The sequence below is a fragment of the Oryctolagus cuniculus genome, chromosome 9 (genome assembly GCF_964237555.1).
Source record: "Oryctolagus cuniculus chromosome 9, mOryCun1.1, whole genome shotgun sequence".
Lineage (NCBI taxonomy): Eukaryota > Metazoa > Chordata > Mammalia > Lagomorpha > Leporidae > Oryctolagus > Oryctolagus cuniculus.
The window spans coordinates 102283424-102301901 of NC_091440.1; the positions used below are offsets into that span (position 1 = coordinate 102283424).

The 18478-nt window shown below is 42.8% G+C and overlaps 1 protein-coding gene across 1 annotated transcript in view; it reads left to right on the forward strand.

The window, feature by feature from the left end:
* The window catches only part of LOC103349044 (antigen WC1.1), a 43728-nt gene that overhangs the window by 8809 nt on the left and 16441 nt on the right, over positions 1-18478 (forward strand). The window contains exons 2-6 of the mRNA XM_070048341.1: positions 3373-3687; positions 14122-14427; positions 14522-14839; positions 17769-17843; positions 17893-18234. Of these exons, the coding sequence (XP_069904442.1) occupies positions 3373-3687; positions 14122-14427; positions 14522-14839; positions 17769-17843; positions 17893-18234 (1356 nt within the window). The remainder of the gene's footprint in view (positions 1-3372; positions 3688-14121; positions 14428-14521; positions 14840-17768; positions 17844-17892; positions 18235-18478) is intronic.

The window sequence follows — 18478 nt, forward strand, 5'->3', positions numbered from 1 at the left end:
TAAGTAACAACTTTGCCCTGCCATTTTTTCAAAAATATTCCTATTTTTACTTTGGATTTCCTTTGGATTTACTTTTACTGTGAGATTTTCTGCCTTCACCTTCTTTCAAAGTGATGACCATATTTCTGTGTTTCTGTGTGTAGCACATCCTTAAACATATTTTGTAAGGGTAGATGAGTGGTGAAAATTCTTTCAAATTCTGTTTGTTACAGGTTTTCATGACACCTTCATTCATAAATGATAGCTTTGCATTGCACAGTAGTCTGGTTTGACAGTTTTTTTCTCTTAAGTCTTGTAATATATCTTGCCATTCTCTCCTAGACTTAGGATTTCTGATAGAAGTCCACTGTGAGTCTAATTAGAAGTCCTCTGAAAGTAATCTAGCATTTCTCTCATGCACATTTTAGAATCTTATCTTTATGTTTTATGTGGAGAATTTGACTACAATGTGTTGTGGTGAAAATCTTTTCTGGTCATGTCTTGTAGGAGTTCTATGTGCTTCCTGTACTTGGACATCCCTTTCTTTCTCCAAATTAAGGATGTTTTCTCTAATTATTTCACTAAAAAGGCCTTCTAATCCTTTCTCTCTTTCCACACTTTCAGGAAATCCAAAGACCCATATATTGGGTCAGTTGATAATATCTCATAAATCTCTGACAATCTTTTTTAGTTTTCTAATTTCTTCTTCTTCTTTTTTTTTTTTTTTTTTTGGTCTGACTGTAAAATTTCCAAAGATTTGTCTTCTAATTCAGATATTCTTTCTTCTGCCTCGTTGAGTCTGTTCTTAAGGTTTTCCATGTATTTTTTATTTGTTCTATTGAATTCTTAATTTCCAATATTTCACTTAGATTTCTCTTTAAAATCTCAATTTGTAGGAAAAACAATTTCATTCATGTAATGTATGGATTTCTTTAGTTCATGAATTTGCTTATGATAACTTCTAAGTAATCCTATGACCAATTTTTTTTAATTCTGTTTCTGGAATTTTGTCAATCTCTTCATCTTCACATTCTAGTACTGAAGTGTTGTGGTTTTTTTTGGAGGCATCATGCTGTCTTCCTTATTCTCATTTCTTGAATTGCTGCATTTCTTATTAGACATTTGTAGTGATACTTGTTGGGTTTTTTCTGTGAAATCTTCTATTTTTGGAATATTCATCTGTGGCTTAATGGAGTGTCTGCTCTTTCAGTGAATACCCAGAAGCATGTGCTGGTTGTGGTCAGGGAGCTCTGCTCAGTGCCTCAGGGTGAAGGGAGTGTCTATGGTGACACCCAAGTTAGGCATGGTAAATCTTGGTTTTGTTTTTGTTTATCAGAGGGGAGATTTGTTTTGCTCTGGTGGCATATTCCACACTCACCTTCTCTCCTCAAAGGAGATCAATGCCCAGGTGCTAGCCCCAGTTGGTACAATTTTCATCTGCACTTCCACAAGAACCACACAAAGGATCCATGTAGTCCTCAGTGTGAACACAGATCCTGCAGCAATGACCCTCACCAGGGAATCAGGGAGCCCTGAGCATGTGGTGCTGCCCACAGTGACTGCTCAAAGTCCCAGCCATACCTTGTACCCTCCCACACAGCACAGTGTTTTCACAGTCCCAGCACACGAGGCTCCCACAGTCACAAGCACCCAGCCCCTCTCAATTCTCCCAGCCAGACTCAGGCATCTTCTCTCCACTAGTTCTTGAGTGCCTGGATATGAGCTGGCACAATTGTTATGTATGTCCAAAATGGCACCAATGCTCTCTTGACTAGTCACAGAATGCTGGTACAGGGTGGTCAGGGAGAGAAAAATGTGCCCCCTTTTGTTTTCCCCTACAGGTTGGCAGATACACTGGCCCTCACGGGGCTCTAAGCCAGGCCAACACCAGGCTCTTCCTGCAGCTTTATCACAGTGGCTGGTGCTGCTGCAGTCAGGTCTCACCTCACTCCAAAGCTGGCACTGAGGCTATCAGTTCCTGGGGGTCCCGAGCTGTGAGTATCCACATCCTCCATGTAGGTCCACAATGTCCCCCCAATTTGCATAGAGTTTTCTCTGTCATTTTCTCCCAAACTTTTCACTGAGATCGCACTCTCTCCACTTTTTTAAACTATCCTCCCCTAGCTGTAACCTCCCTACCGATGCCACCATCTTCTAGTTGAAATTTTCTGCCTTCACATTCTTTCATATTTGTGACTATCTTTCTGTATTTCTGTGTGTAGCACATCCTTAAGCATCTTTTGTAAGGGTAGATGAGTGGCGACAAATTCTTTCAATTTCTCTTTGTTATGGAAGGTCTTTACTTCACCTCCATTCATAAATTAGAGCTTTGCAGGGAACCGTATTCTGGGTTGACAGTTTTTTTCTCTTAAGTCTTGTAATATATCTCGCCATTCTCTCCTAGCCTATAGGGTTTCTGATGAGAAGTCAGCTGTGAGTCTAACTGGAAATCCTCTGAAAGTAATCTGGTGTTTTTCTCATGCACATTTGAGAAATTTTCTTTATGTTTTACTGTTGACAGTTTGACTACAATGAGTCATGGTAATGATCTTTTCTGTTCATGTCTTTTTGGAGTTCTATGTGCTTCCTGTTCTTGGATGTATATTTCTTTCTCCAAATTGGGAAAGTTTTCTGTAATTATTTCCACTAAATATGCCTTCTAATCCATTCTTTTTTTCAACACTTTCAGGAAATCATAAGACCCACATGTTGGGTCATTTGATAGTATCCCATAATCTCCAACACTGTGTTTTTTTTTCTAATTTCCTCTTCTTGCTTATGTTTTAATTTTTTGGTCTGAGAAATTTCCAAAGATTTTTCTTCATCTCTGAATGACTATACCAAGAACAATTCTGGTTGGTCCTGGATTCATGACTACCACCTGAGGCTTCTGATGAGCTTCATCTCCTGTACTCTAATTCTTCTCACTCCCAGGTCAATGATATGTAAATGTGTCATATTTATATAAGAAAAACAAGTGGCTGCTGACTCATTACAATGATTCTTAGAATTCTTTAGGTAAAATATATGGTCAAGTACACAGGGTAGGGATTCTGACATTTCCAGTATACTTTTCTCAATTTAAGCAGAATTCTACAAATCAGCAGGTTAACTCTGATAGAACCTATGTAATTGCTTTTATTTGAGAATACTCACTACATTATTTTCAGTTTAATTTCACAACTTTCTTGTCAGCCTTACTAATCCTCTGGCCACCATTACTTCTGTTGAAAAGCAGACCCAACTGTTGCCCTGGTACAATGATTTCATGTCTGATCCAGCAGGTGCTACAGCCTGAAAGTAGAGTGCTACCCACTGCTTGGTTTAAAGGATCAGAAAATCCTTCTCATTCTCTGTTTAAATGCAACCACTGACATGATTCTCTCTCCTCAGAGAGCCCACAGCTCCGCCTGGTGGAAGGGAATAGTCGCTGTTCTGGAAGAGTGGAGATCCTTTACCGGGGCCTCTGGGGCACTGTCTGTGATGACTACTGGGACTGGGAGGATGCCCAAGTGGTGTGCAGACAACTGGGCTGTGGAGTAGCCCTTGAAGCCACATATGCTGCTCACTTTGGAGAGGGAACAGGGCACATCTGGCTGGATGATCTTGGTTGCACAGGAAATGAGTCTCATGTGTGGAAGTGCTCTTCCCGAGGCTGGGGGAAGCACAACTGCTATCACTGGGAGGATTCAGGAGTCATCTGCTCAGGTACGGTCAATGTATTGTCCACTAGCTGGGAGAAAGGAAGTTTCCAGGCGAGTTGGTGTCTCATTTCCAGGGGACTAGAAGATGGATGACATGGAGAACACTGAGAGATCTACCCAGAGACTCTGAGTGCTGAAAGTAGCTATGGATTATGGACTTCATTTAATTCACTCTTATAAGTCTCAACTGTTTTTTCTATCCTTTCCTGGTGGTCTTACCTCACAAGATAGAATATTCTGGTAAAATCCTAATCCAAAGCAAATTTCATAATTTGGGGGGTTTTATTTACTTTTCGTAGGAGTGAAACATCTGCAAATCACCACACACACTCCTCTTATGACAGTGCACCTGTCAGAGGAAGAGCCAAGAAAGACACAGTAATTTCCTTGGTTGAATTGTTTCTATATAGAGTGAGAGAATATAGGTGAATTTCTACAAAATTACAAGTCTTGTTTGCAGATTCAGATATATGTATCCATAGCTCTTTGGCTGAAAGGATCAGAGAATTGTGTATAAAATGCTCTCAGTCTTGGGTTTTCCTTCTATCATTCCTAGAAAATATTTTCTGTATATTTTGCTTTCAAAGCTGTATCTACATAAACTCAATTTTTAGAGGGACACTTAGCTACCTGCTGACAGGTTACTACTGAATACAACAAACTATTAATGTGTATGTATCATGGTAAGATATTACACTCATACAGTTTATACCTGATGGCATTAGTGATACAAGAGAAGTGCATACAGAGGGTATTTGTAAGATTGAGAGGATCCACTAAGGATCCAGGTGTGGTGTGAAGAATGCCATGTGTTCATTTATGTAAATTCTGTACAGCTAGTTGTAGGAAAGGAGAACAATAAATTCTAAGACTGGAGGGGGCCAGCACAGTGGCTCACTTGGCTAATCCTCCACCTGCGGTGCCGGCACCCTGGGTTCTAGTCCCAGTTGGGGCACCAGGTACTAGTCCTGGTTGCTCCTCTTCCAGTCCAGCTCTCTACTGTGGCCCGGGAAGGCAGCGGAGGATGGCCCAAGTGCTTGGGTCTCTGCACCCGCATGGGAGACCGGGAGGAAGTACCGGGCTCCTGGCTTCAGATTGGCACAGCGCCAGCCATGGCGGCCATTAGTGGAGTTAACCAACGGAAGGAAGACCTTTCTCTCTGTCTCTCCCTCACTGTCTATAACTGTACCTGTCAAAAAAAAAAAAAAAAAAAGATTGGAGGGGTTGACGCTGGGCGTAGCAGGTAAAGCCGCCGCCTGCAGTGCTGGCATCCCTTGTGGGTGCTGGTTCAAGTCCCAGCTGCTCTTCTTCTGATCCGGCTCTCTGCTATATTCTGGAAAGCATTAGAAGGTGGCCCAAGTCCCTGGGAGCCTGCACCTGTATGGGAGACCCAGAAGAAGCTTCTGGCTCCTGGCTTTGGATCAGCTTAGCTCTGGCCGTTGCAGCCATCTTGTGAATGAACCAGCGGATGGAAGTCCTCTCTCTCGACCACTATTTCTCTCTGCCTCTGCCTCTCTGTAACTCTGCTTTTCAAATAAATAAATAAATCTTTTAAAAAATAACTGGAGGGCCACTGCTATGGCGTATCAAGTTAAGCTGCCATCTGCAGTGCTGGCATCCCATAGGGGCACTGGTTCAAATCCCAGCTGCTCCACTTCCAATCCAGCTCCCTGCTAGTGCACCTGGGAAAGCAGTGGAAGATGGCCCAAGTGCTTCGTCCCCTGCACCCACGTGGGAGACCTGTATGACGGCCCTGGCTCCTGGCTTTTGAATGGCCCAACTTCAACCACTGCAGCCATTTGGGAAGTGAACCAGCAAATGAAAGACTTTGTCTCCCTCTCCCTCTCCCTGTCCCTCTCTGTAACTCTACCTTTCAAATAAATAAAATCTTTTTAAAGAAAAACTATAAAACTGGATCAAGGTTAAGTATTTAGAGGTCAGAATGGTGAAGAGAGCATCCTAGTGGTCTCATATACTTTTCAAATGGCTTAAAACTGTCTATTTGTTTATCTCTCCACTAGAAGCAGGGTCCCAGAAAAACAAGAACCCTGTTTCTTGTGATTTATATCCCCAGCCCCTATGAAAACTTCTGGAGTTTTCAACTCTGAAACTCTGAAAAGATGTCCGTAGTTTGATTAAAACAACCCAGAAGTAGATGCTCAATATCACCTTCAAATATCTGTCTCCTGTCTACAAAGCTGAAAGTTCAGGTGTGTGCCTTTGAAGCCTCCTGTCATCCCTTTTTCATCATTTCCCAATCAGAGGCTACTTTTGCCTGCTTCTGGCCCTCCAGGGATCTCTCTCTTTGCCCCTCGCTGTACCTCGATGGGAAGGTCGTGCAGACCATCTCTTGGTTTTCAAAGGTGATTGGGAAAGCCCAAGGGTAGAGTGCAAGTTTGGTCTTCAAGGAAGATACCTTGGTCTTTGTGGATCTCTGAGTGGCCAAATAGCACATCTAAAGGAGACATTTCCAGAACCTTGGGCAACAAAATGCTCTGTTGCAAACAGCACAATGGAAGCCTGGAGTGATAGATGAGGAACCAGACGGATACAGAGGTGAGGTACGTGGTCAGGACGCTGAAAGCTAGTTGGATGGATACATGTGAGTCACAGCTTCCGGCAGGATAGAGGAAATCTTAGTTATAGGGGAAGAAATAAAGGTGTGAAATAGATGAACAGTGGTGAAAAGCAACCTGATCGTGCTTACTTTCTCTCTTGCCTGAGCAAAATGGCAGAGTTGATTGTAAGGAAGACAAATTTTATGACTTTCCTACTAACCTAAAATTTTCAGCTGTCATCTAACGTGGCTCTACTTTTTCATATTGATTAAAGTCGTTCACTTGTGTGATGTAACAGAAATCCTTTCATTGACCTGTGATTTAGAAAAGCATTTTTTGGGGGATGGGTAAAAGAATACATTATTGTCTCACAGTTCTGGCGTCACTTGCTCTACCCAGATTCTGTCTTCACACATAAAACAAGGACCTAGAGCTTGATGGGGCGGGCATTTAGCACAGCAGTTAATTAAGTCACCACTTGGGATACCCACAACACATGCCTACTCCACTTCCAATCCAGATTCTTGTTAACATACACCTTGGGAGGCAACAGAGGATAGCTCAAGTACTTGGATCCCTGCCATCCGCATGGGAGACCCAGGTTTTTCAAAATATAAATGTGATTTTCTTTTCTCTGTGTGCATTTCTGCACCTGATGTGTCTGCTTATCTCTCAACCACTAGTCTGACATGGAAGTGACAGCAGAAACCTCAGGGTGTATCTTCAAGAAACAGGTTTTTCAAACATCTGTCAGATGAGAGTCACGTACTGAGAGCCTGGGGCCTTCTGTGAGGAGCCACGTTGTCAGATGAGTCCTGAGATGCCTCACTCTCTGACAAAGACGATCCCTGGTGAGAAACAGGAGCTCCCTCCACTGTTGGACCAGGCTGAGGTCTGTCAGTGAAGTGCTGCTTCCGTGGGAATCTTCCACAATCAGCTGAGCCTGCTGCCTCCCATCCGTCTGGCACAGGAATGTCCACTGCACCCTCCCAGGTGGATCTGCATTCACTACCCACTTCCCCACCCTGTCTCATCACAGGGGCTGTGACTCTGTCTCCAGGGGCAAGTGAGGCGGGAGAAGCAGTGTCATTTAACAACCAACCATCCTCAGCAGTCAGGATCACCACTGGTGGCCTGATGGACACCAGACTGGGGGTGGAACTAATTTATTATTTTTAAAACCATCCCTAAACTCTCCAACACCATAAACATAAACATCTATTTGTCCTAATGATTTAAAGCACTCTTTTTTTAATACTAAATTACTATGTGTCTTTTGTCTACATTTATATTCAGCTCTATTCCATTCTCAGTCTATTACTACATAAGAATATAATCCTTTTTTAATATATTTAATATCTCATATATATCTCTTCACATCAATCTTCAGTGAGAGACAATTTAAACATTTATTTTTCCTGGTACAATTTTAAATTCCATGGAAAATGAAATAAAATTAATAATAATTTGGATGCTGGTCTGTATTTTATTAAATAAAACTGAAAAATTTAACATCTGTTAAATAAAACTGAAAAAATTAATCTCTCCATTGTAAAAGTAAGATCTTTGAAAATCTTTAAAGAAATATTACAGTTGCATTTATATAGATTCCATATAGTTCCTGTTAAATTTGTTTTCATAGATTGAGTAGATCCATGCAATTTTATCTTCATTTGGGGAGTCACCTCTCATGATGTGCACTGTGTCTAGATATGTGCACATTCATACTAATCCACTCTCACTGGTCACTGTGGTAAGCCCCTAAAGCAGATGGGGACAATAGGAGTCCTTGCCCAAAATCAGTTCTCTTCTTGTGAATGAAAGCAACATTCCCACATCTGCAGTCTCAGCTGCATGGAAAGAGCCTTTCTAAAGAACAAAGGCAAATGGAAAAGAGTAGCCATTAAAAAAATGTGCAGGGAAAATTCCAGAAGCATTTGGTTCCCATTCCTTAGGCTTTCCCTTTGGAAGTTCATCCTTTCCTGAAGCTGTACCAGCCTTGTGAATCAAATCTATTTGAGTTACATTTCTGTCATTTGTAAATAAGAGTCCTTGTTGGGCCTGACACTGTAGTATAACGAGTTGAGCCATAGTCTGCAGCACCAGCATCCCGTATGGGCACAGGTTTGGATCCCAGCTGCTCCACTTCTGATCTGGCTCCATGCTGGTGTGCCTGGGAAGGCAGCAGAGGATGGTCAGGGTGCTTGGGCCCCTCCACCCATGTGGGAAACCCAGATGAGGTTCCTGGCCTCTGGCTCTAGCCTGACCAGCCCTGGTCATTGGGGCCATTGGGGGGAATGAACCAGTGGAAAAAAACCTCTCTCTCTCTCTCTCTCTCTCTCTCTCCAGCTCTTGTTGTAACTCTGATTTTCAAATAGATAAATAAAAATCTTAAAACAAAAAGAATCCTTGCTAACATACCCAACATTGTGTGTGTGTGTGTGTGTGTGTGTGTGTATATATATTGACAGGCAGAGTGGACAGTGAGAGAGAGAGACAGAGAGGAAGGTCTTCCTTTTGCTGTTGGTTCACCCTCCAATAGCCACCACGGCTGGCGCGCTGCGGCAGGCGCACCGCGCTGATCCGAAGGCAGGAGCCAGGCGCTTCTCTTGGTCTCCCATGGGGTGCAGGGCCCAAGCACTTGGGCCATCCTCCACTGCCTTCCCAGGCCACAGCAGAGAGCTGGCCTGGAAGAGGGGCAACTGGGACAGAATCCAGCGCCGCGACCGGGACTAGAACCCGGTGTGCCGGCGCCGCCAGGTGGAGGATCAGCCTATTGAGCCGCGGCGTCGGCCACAACATTGTATATTACATTTAACATTTTGTATCTCAACAAAAGCCTCTCAGACAGTGAGTTTTCAAGAAGTTTGTGGAAATTGGAAGTAAAATATGTTTATTTGGGTGAAAAAATAGGAATCCATGTAGAGTTTTTACATAATATGCATTTTTTATAAACTTTTTGAAGATCTCTTATATGGACAGATTTCCGAATTTTTGGCACCAACATACTTATTTTTTATTCCATTTTCCATAAGCTTTTATAAAAAGTAGTCTCTAAAACAGCCTCTTTTAAGTTTTATTTGTTTATTTATTTATTTGAAAAGCAAAGAAATTGACAGGGGGAGCTATTCCATCTGCTAGTTCACTCCCCAGTTGCCCACAACAGCCAGAACTGGACCAGGCAGAAGAAGCCCAGAAGGCCAGCGCTGCGGCTCAATAGGCTAATCCTCCACCTAGCGGCGCCGGCACACCAGGTTCTAGTCCCAGTTGGGGTGCCGGATTCTGTCCCGGTTGCCCCTCTTCCAGGCCAGCTCACTGCTGTGGCCCAGGAGTGCAGTGGAGGATGGCCCAAGTACTTGGGCCCTGCACCCCATGGGAGACCAGGAGAAGCACCTGGCTCCTGCCTTCGGATCAGCGTGGTGTGCCGGCCGCAGCGCACCGGCTATGGCAGCAATTGGAGGGTGAACCAACGGCAAAGGAAGACCTTTCTCTCTGTCTCTCTCTCTCACTGTCCACTCTGCCTGTTAAAAAAAGAAAAAGAAGAAGAAGAAGAAGAAGAAGAAGAAGAAGAAGCAGCCCAGAACTCAATCTGAGTCTCCAACATGAGTATAAGCGACCCAGATACTTGAACCATTATCTGTTGCCTCCCAGGGTGCTCATTAACGGGAATCAGGATGTCAAGCAGAAGTGAGAATCAATCCCAGGCACTCTTGTATGGATGTGGGCATCCCAAGGGGCAGATTAACCCACTGCGACTTCAGTGAACTTTTTCAGGAACCCTTGGATTATGTCTTAAAACTCAGGGAAGCAACATCTGTTAAAACGCTGCTTATACCCAGAGAGGACATATGCCAATTGTTTCAGCAGACCACCATAAATGGCCAATCCAGGCACAGCATGACCAAATTAGGGCTTTCAGATTAACCTCAAACTGTGATATATATTCCATTCTCCAGGATTCTAGAAGGAAAAAAGGGCTGCCTTGATCAAAGTATAGATAAATTTGCGATCATATAGTAGAGTCCTAGATGAAGCAAACATACTTTTCAAACATCAGGACTTCTATAATCTGTGATTGTAAATAGTGCAGAAAAATAAGTATAAAATGGAACTATTCATGAATATATTAGCAGGCTTCAAAAGGTTCATGTAAAATGTGCATTATGTCTTCATTGCATGTTTCCATGAACTTTTTGTAGTCCCCTCATATTCTTGCATAAGCAAACACAGGCATCATAACAAATAGTAAAGGGCTGACATTATTTATTTACTTATTTGAAAGTCAGAGTTACACAGAGGGAGCGTCAGAGAGAAAGAGATCTTCTATATGCTGGTTCACTCCCCAGGTGGCCAAGGTTGGGTCAGGTCAAAGCTGGAAGACAGGAGCTTCATCCAGGTCTCCCATGTTGGATGCTGGGACCCAATTACTTGGGCCATCTTCTGCTGCTTTTCCCAAGCCATTAACAGGAAGCAGGTTCAGAAAGAGAGGAGTCGGGGACTGGTGTTAATCCTGGTTAATCCTCCACCTGCGGCATCGGCATCCCATATAGGCACCGGTTCTAGTCCTGGCTACTCCTCTTCCTATCCAGCTCTCTGTTATGGCCTGGAAAAGTAGTAGAAGATGGCCCAAGTCCTGGGCCTCTGCACCCATGTGGGAGACTGGGAAGAAGCGCCTGGCTCCTAGCTTCGGACTGGCACAGCTCCAGCCGTTGCAGCCATTTGGAGAGTGAACCAACGGAAGGAAGGCCTTTCTCTCTGTCTCTCCCTCTCACTGTCTGTTACTCTAACTCTCAAATAAAATAAATAAAATATTTTAAAAAAATAAAGACGAAGAAAAAGTGGAGGAGCCGGTACTCAAATCTGTGCCCATATGGGATGTTGGCATTGCAGGCTGTGGCTTTACCCTATATGCCACAGCTCCAGCCCCAGTGTCAACAGTATTTACTTCAGCCATCTGGGAATGGAGAAGATATAGGAAAAATATTTTGTCTCTTGATTCCTATAAACAACTGTGCTATGGTTTAGGTGTCTCGAAGTTTCATGTGCTAGAAATTTGGTCTCCAGTGTGATGACATTGAGAGACGGTAGATCCTTTAAGAGGTGGGGTCTAGTGAGGGGTTATTAGGTCACAAGAACACCAACATGGAAGAGTTTAATGCTAATTTCTCTGAGTGAATTAGTTCTCACAAGAGTAAGCTGTTACAAAGCAAGGCCGTCCCATGCACTTGCTCCCTTCTGCGTGTATTTCCTTTCTGTTTCTCCATCATGCTGTGATGCAGCCAGAGATGCTCTTGCTGAAACAGTACATATGCTATTGAGCCTCTGTAACTCTAAGCTAAGTAAACCTCTCTTCTTTGTACATTCTGCAACTTCAGGTTTTTTATAGCAACAGAAAGCAAGCAAAACACTAGACATCGTACTAAAAATATTTTTTAAAACAAAAAAAAACTACAATATCAAGATAACCTTTTTCACTGAAGACCTAGGTAGATCATGATAAAGCTCATCTTGTGGAATCAGGTGGTCTTGGTTTGTAGAACAATGTCACCAGAACCAGAATCACTCCCAGACTTTGTACTGTTTATGCTTCATTGCATGCAACAGACTCTTCCATCCACAGGAAGAATAGAGATTGCCTCTGTATTGAGCTGGGACATTCCTAAATTATGTATTTTTTAAAAATCCATTCCAAGTCTATTTCATAATGCAATACCTAGAACATATAAAATGCTCAATAGTTTTCAAGATCAGTGGAAGAGTTCCTGAAGTGACAGCAATGCTGCTGCTCAGGCCACACCAGGATTTCTGTCCAACACACTGCCTGACACTCGGCCAATGTCCCGAGAACATTCACTATGTCAGTGTTGCTCATCTCTGCCTTCTCAGGCAGCATTGATCTGTGAATTTAAGAACTGCATTGCATGATCTATTTCTTTCTCAGAAATTCTTCCCATTTTCATCCATAGAGACTATGCAAAAGCTCCTTTATATGTTCTGTATTTTGTTGGATATAGGTATTTAAGACTTCAATACCATTATAACAGTTCAACTGGAGGGCACTGCAACTAGATATTCCAGTAGATTCTCTCCAACAGAGAACACAGATAGTGCTATTCCACACTACCAGTCTTCTTGAAAGCTAGAAACGTACTGCTCACAATTTTAAAAATGAAAGAAAACACTTAGATGAAAGCAAGTTTGGTAACCTAATTAAGCCAGAGGATCTGGCCCTCAATGATGGTGCCAGTTCTAACCTGTCATGTGGATATGGAATGGAGTGGACACTGGAGTACATAAGGAATGAAACATGGCTGTGTTCACCCACAGAGCCCATAGCCACCCCAGTTTCTGTTCTGGCTGGGGGTGGGGAGGATGATCATTATTATATAGAATCCTGGCCAATGATTCAGTGGCTGATTCTTATATCAATACAGATCTCATATTCTTAAAGCCTTGAAAGATCAGCTTTTTCAGTTTGGAATTTTTGTATCAAAGAACTATGCGTTCTAGCTTCCCAGGTAAGGGGCATTATCATCATTCCAATCTAATTATAATATAAATCCACATGACCTTGTAGAAACACTTTAAGAATACAGACTACATGTTGATGCATCAGGGAATGAGAGAAATAGGAGTGTCTAATTAAAATGTCTGAAGTAACTGTTTTAATATAATAGATTAAGGTTCTTGCTGTTCTTCCACATCTTGAAGGTTTACTTTGAAAACAAAAATTTACGGAATGTGCTTTCCTTTTGAGAAAGGCAATCCCTATTTATTGGAGAAAGACAAATCCATATCTATTTTTCAGATGCATCTCCAAATCTCTGAACCTACATTTAAAATAACTTCATCTTTTTCACTTATTTTCTCATAGTGTCTTCAAGTTCTATTTAATGATAACATAAGGCTTCAAAAAAAAGTTGATCAACATGCTTAAACCTCAATTACATCTGATTCAGCTTCTAAATATTTATTCTGTATTCTGTAATGGGAAGTATGATGTAAAGAACCTTGATTACTTTGATCATTATAACTTGGTTTCTACCCCCATTTTTTTTTCCTATAGCTAAATAGGAAGTAAATATAAATTGTGAGATTTTTACATTCATTTTTTCCATTCATTAACAAGTGTTAACTTACATGGCATCTGGGTATAAAATAGCAAAAATAAGATAAGTATAAATTTGCCTTCATTGAGTTCACATTCAGTGGATAGGTATAGAGCTTATAAATGGACATAGATAATTAACATCCTTTTTTAAATATTTATTTTATTTATTTGAAAGACAGAATTATAGAGAGAGGTAGAGACAGAGAGAGAAGTCTTACATTCTCTGGTTCACTCACCAGACGGCCGCAACAGCTGGAACTGTGCCGATCCGAAGCCAGGAGCTTCTTCCAGGTTTCCCACATTGGTGCAGAGACCCAAGGACTTGGGCCATCTTCTACTGCTTTCCCAGGCCATAGCAGAGAGCTGGATTGGAAGAGGAGCAGCTGGGACTAGAACTGGCACCCATATGGGATGCTGGCACTTTAGGCCAGGGCTTTAACTCGCTGAGCCATAGCACCAGCCCTGATGTTCTTTTAATACATAAGAGAATATATACTTATGAAAGCATTGCATATGTAAGTTAATTTTTAAAAAAGAATGTATATATAGTTTTCTTGGATCTAGCTATTCTAACTCTGTAAATTCTTTCTGAATTTGTCTTCAGAAACTTGGTTATTCAAGTTTGATTTTGACACCAGCTATTGAATCATTTCCCCATACTCCATCCCTTGGAAAAGCAAAGCTTTCACACCGTTGTCTGTGACATGCTGTTTCCAAATTGCCAGCCAGGACCATGAACACTCACTGAATTTATTTTTTTCCTCCTTAGGATTTGTGCATCTGATTGGAGGAGGTGGACCTTGCTCTGGGCAAGTGGAAGTGAATTCTGAAGGACACTGGACTCCAGTTTCTAGTGGAAACATAACGCTCCCCACTGCCCAGGTCATCTGTGTGGAGCTGGGGTGTGGCAAGGCTGTATCTGTCCTGGGGGACATGGCCTTCAGAGACGCTGAAAGTCGGGTCTGGGCTGAAGAGTTCCAATGTGAGGGGGATGAGCCTGGACTCTGGTTCTGTCCCAGAGTATCCTGTCCTGGAGGCCATTGTCGTAACAGAGCTGTGCAAGTTGTCTGTTCAGGTGAGACTCGTGGAAGGACTTTCACCTCCCTGCACACTCTGTTGGGAGAAGAAAAACAACAAGATGTTGCTGAACTCTTTTCTTCTCCTACCAGGTTACACTGATGTCCGGCTCCTGAAAAATGGTACCTCTCACTGTGAGGGACAAGTGGAGGTGAATATCTCTGGAGACTGGACAGCGCTATGTGCCTCCCACTGGAGTATGGCCAATGCCAATGTTGTTTGTCATCAGCTTGGCTGTGGAGTCGCCATTTCAACACCAAAAGGAGCGTACTTTGTGGAAAGAGGTGATCAAATCTTGAAAGACCAATTCCATTGCTCAGGGGCTGAGTCCTTCTTGTGGAATTGCCCTGTGACGGCCCTGGGCAATCCTGACTGCGCCCACGGAAACACAGCCTCTGTGATCTGCTCAGGTAAGAGAGAGAGGTGAGGGCTAGTGTCACTCAGGACACACCTTGAGTGAGATGTTTCCAAGGGCAGAGTGTGGAAAACTGAATTCAAAAAGGAGACATTCTACAGTGAATTATTCATTCATCTTTCCAGTCAGGTCAACAAGTGTTAAGGTGAATAGTTTTTAATAAATGTCATTATTTAATTGCTATCCATAGAGAGTAATGTCTAAGCCATGAGTGTACAGCTCTGTCAAGTACCCCAGTTCAGATCAACAAAGTGGTCATGAGCAGGACCCAAAAGTCACCTACTCCTCCCGCCAATCACTATGCCCAAAATCTTGTCAAATATTGACCTTTATATAAAAATCACATAGTATGTTCTCTTTTTTGTCTTTGATTAAACATTAATGTTGGGATTCATTCATGTTTTATTTATAGCAAGACCTCATTCTTTCTTTATTCTTGTAGAATATTCCATTGAATGATCACACGACATGTGTTGCTCCACTCAACAGATGGTGCAGATTTGAGCTGTTTCCAGTTCTTGACAGATAATGACACTAAAACTAATAATGATACTACAAATTACCATGGCAATGATTTCTGTCCAATAAGTATGAATTTGTCTTGTGTCTTTAACCTTTAACCCTCTTTTCACTCCATTAATGGAATGGTGTTCCTTGATGAGTTGAGCTCTTAATCTTTTATTTTAAAAGTTCAGCAGACATACAATTGTATGATTTATGGAATGAGTTTCAATAAAATGGAATTTTAATCAACCACAACTCACCAACTTTATCCTATATAGGTAGTGTTCTTATATCCTTTTTAAAAGAACTTTGCTGGGCCGGCGCTGTGGTTCACTTGGTTAATCCTCTGCCTGAGGCGCCAGTATCCCATATGGGCACCAGGTTCTAGTCCCGGTTGCTCCTCTTCCAGTCGAGCTCTCTGCTGTGGCCCAGGAAGGCAGTGGAGGATGGCCCAAGTGCTTGGGTCCCTGCACCCGCATGGGAGACCAGGAAGAAGCACCTGGCTCCTGGCTTCAGATCGGCGCAGTGCACCAGCCATAGCGGCCATTTTGGGGAGTGAACCAACAGAGGGAAGACCCTGTCTCTCTCTTTCACTGTCTACAACTCTACCTGTCAAATAAAAAAAAGGAGTTTGCCTTCTTCAAGCTCATAAAAATATTCTCCAAAATCTCTTAAGCAATTTTAATTGCTATTCTTTTGCATATGATTATATAACCCTCTGGGAGTGTAAGATGTGAGATGGGGCATAGTTTCCTATTATGATATAGATATTCAATTGATTCAGAATCCTTTCTGAAAAGTCTCTTCCCCAGAGGAGTGCTACCTTTGTCATAAAGAGACTCCATGGGTGCCTGAGACTATGGTAATTTTCCTTAAAGGAGTTACTGTAAAGGACCTGCTCTACTTTGTTGCTTTTCTTACCAAGTGTGTTGGTCATTCTTGGTATTTCCATATAAACTTTAGAACAAGTTTTCTATTTTTTAACCAAAAATTACATAATGGTATCAAATCTTGATTGAGATGAGATTTAATCCATATACTAATTTGGAGGTAATTGACTGACAATACAATTCATTTAATTGATCTATCTATGAATTTAGATCTTTAGTGTATCTGAGAAGTTTTACACATCTTTGACTAGGTTTTCTCCTATGTATTTTGTGGTTTTGATGTAATTAGTATTTCTTTCAGTGAAACTGTCCTGAGAGTGAATTTTCTCTAATTTCCTTTCATCTTTTTTGGAGGTAGGTATTTTCATAATTTGAGAATTACAGAAAATGTTCTTTTTCTTTTTAAAGATTCCATTTATTTATTTGAGAGGTAGTATTACAGAGAGAGAGAGACAGAGGCAGAGAGAGAGAGAAAGGTCTTCCATCCTCTGGTTCACTCCCCAAATGGCCTCAATTACCAGAGTTGGGCCAATCTGAAGCCAGGATCCTGGAGCTTCTTGCAGATCTCCCACTCAGATGCAGTGGCTCACGCACTTGAGCTACTTCTTCCTACTGCCTTCCTAGGCCATAGCTAAAGGTGGATTGGAAGAGGAGCAGCTGAGACACTTATAGGATGCTGATGCTGCAGGTGGAAGTTTAGCCTACTACGCCAAAGCACTGGCCCCAAAATTTTAAACAACAGGAATTCCTAAATAACCTTTATTCAAATTCCTTATTGTTAGTATTTTGCTATATCCTCCTCACATTTTTCCCAAGGATTTGAGTACTATGTGAATATTTTAAATTAATTAAGGCTAGAATATATGGAATGAATTTATAGTCCAAATAATTACTGGGACAGCCTGAACACCTTTTCTGCCACAGTAACTCATTAAAATTTAGTAGCTACTCATTCTGTCAAATCCTATTTCATGTCATTTTTATAATCATTTGGGCACTTTTACCCATGGAGTTTTGATAATCTATTTTTCTTCGGGTTTTCTTTATTCTGAAAACTTCTAGTCATTTTCTCATCATTCATAGTGGTTGGGCAAGAAGATCCAGGGCAGCTATCCTGACATCATCTTGTCTTCAAAATAACAGCCCCAGCCCCAGTCTCACAGAACTTCCGCTGACCATCTCAGAGTCTGGGCTGTTACCTTCGCGGGCAAGTCCCTCCAGGGGACGAAGGTGATTCACCTCAGTCCTTAACTTCCAAGAGCTCAGCTACAAAAAGTCTCACAGCCTTGGAAGCTGTACAAAGCTCTCGAACAAGATTGATAAATCCTCACTTCTTTAAAGTTGTTCTTGGTGATTGGCTTTGCTTCAAACAGAGAAGTCTCACATTGTCAGAAGCAGAAATCTCCATGCAGAAAATTAGCTTTGAAGATGAGAAATCATTGCGTCCACGATACAGCCTGCATCATAGATCCCACTGCTAGCTTACTGCTTGGTGTAATTCAACTTCCTGTTCTGTAACCCATTCTGCAGGAAACCAGACCCAGCTGTCCCGTCGCCCGGACGCCTTGTCTGATCCAGTGGGCTCTAAGGCCGCCAACCACTCAGGTGAGGCAGTCCACAGGACAGGAAAACCCTCCCCCTCCCCCGAATAAAGACCCCACTGACATCACTCTCTCTGCAGAGAGCCCACAGCTCCGCCTGGTGGGCGGCGGCAGTCGCTGTGCCGGCAGGGTGGAGATCCTCCACCAGGGCGCCTGGGGCACCGTCTGCGACGACGACTGGGACCTGAGCGATGCCCACGTGGTGTGCAGGCAGCTGGGCTGCGGAGTGGCGGTCCAAGTCACCGCCTCTGCTCACTTCGGGGAGGGATCAGGGCTCATCTGGCTGGACAACGTCAACTGCACCGGAAATGAGTCCCACGTGTGGAAGTGCCCTTCCGGGGGCTGGGGGCGGCACAACTGCAGGCACAAGGAGGACGCGGGGGTCGTCTGCTCAGGTCTGGCGCGGAGGCGGGAGGGGTGTGGGAGGGGGAGTCGTGGAAAGACGCAGAGCGAAAGAGCTGCGGCCATCGTCAGGGGCGGGCATCAGGAGCTGTCTGGCCCTTCCTGCCCAGCGATGTCTCCTGACAGCCATTGTCTAGACTTTACCATTTGGAAGCAGGTGCCTCAGTTACCTGGGGTAGCCAAATCTTGAGACCCTGTATGTTAGATTCATGTTAAATCGAGTTGGTTGGACCAAGA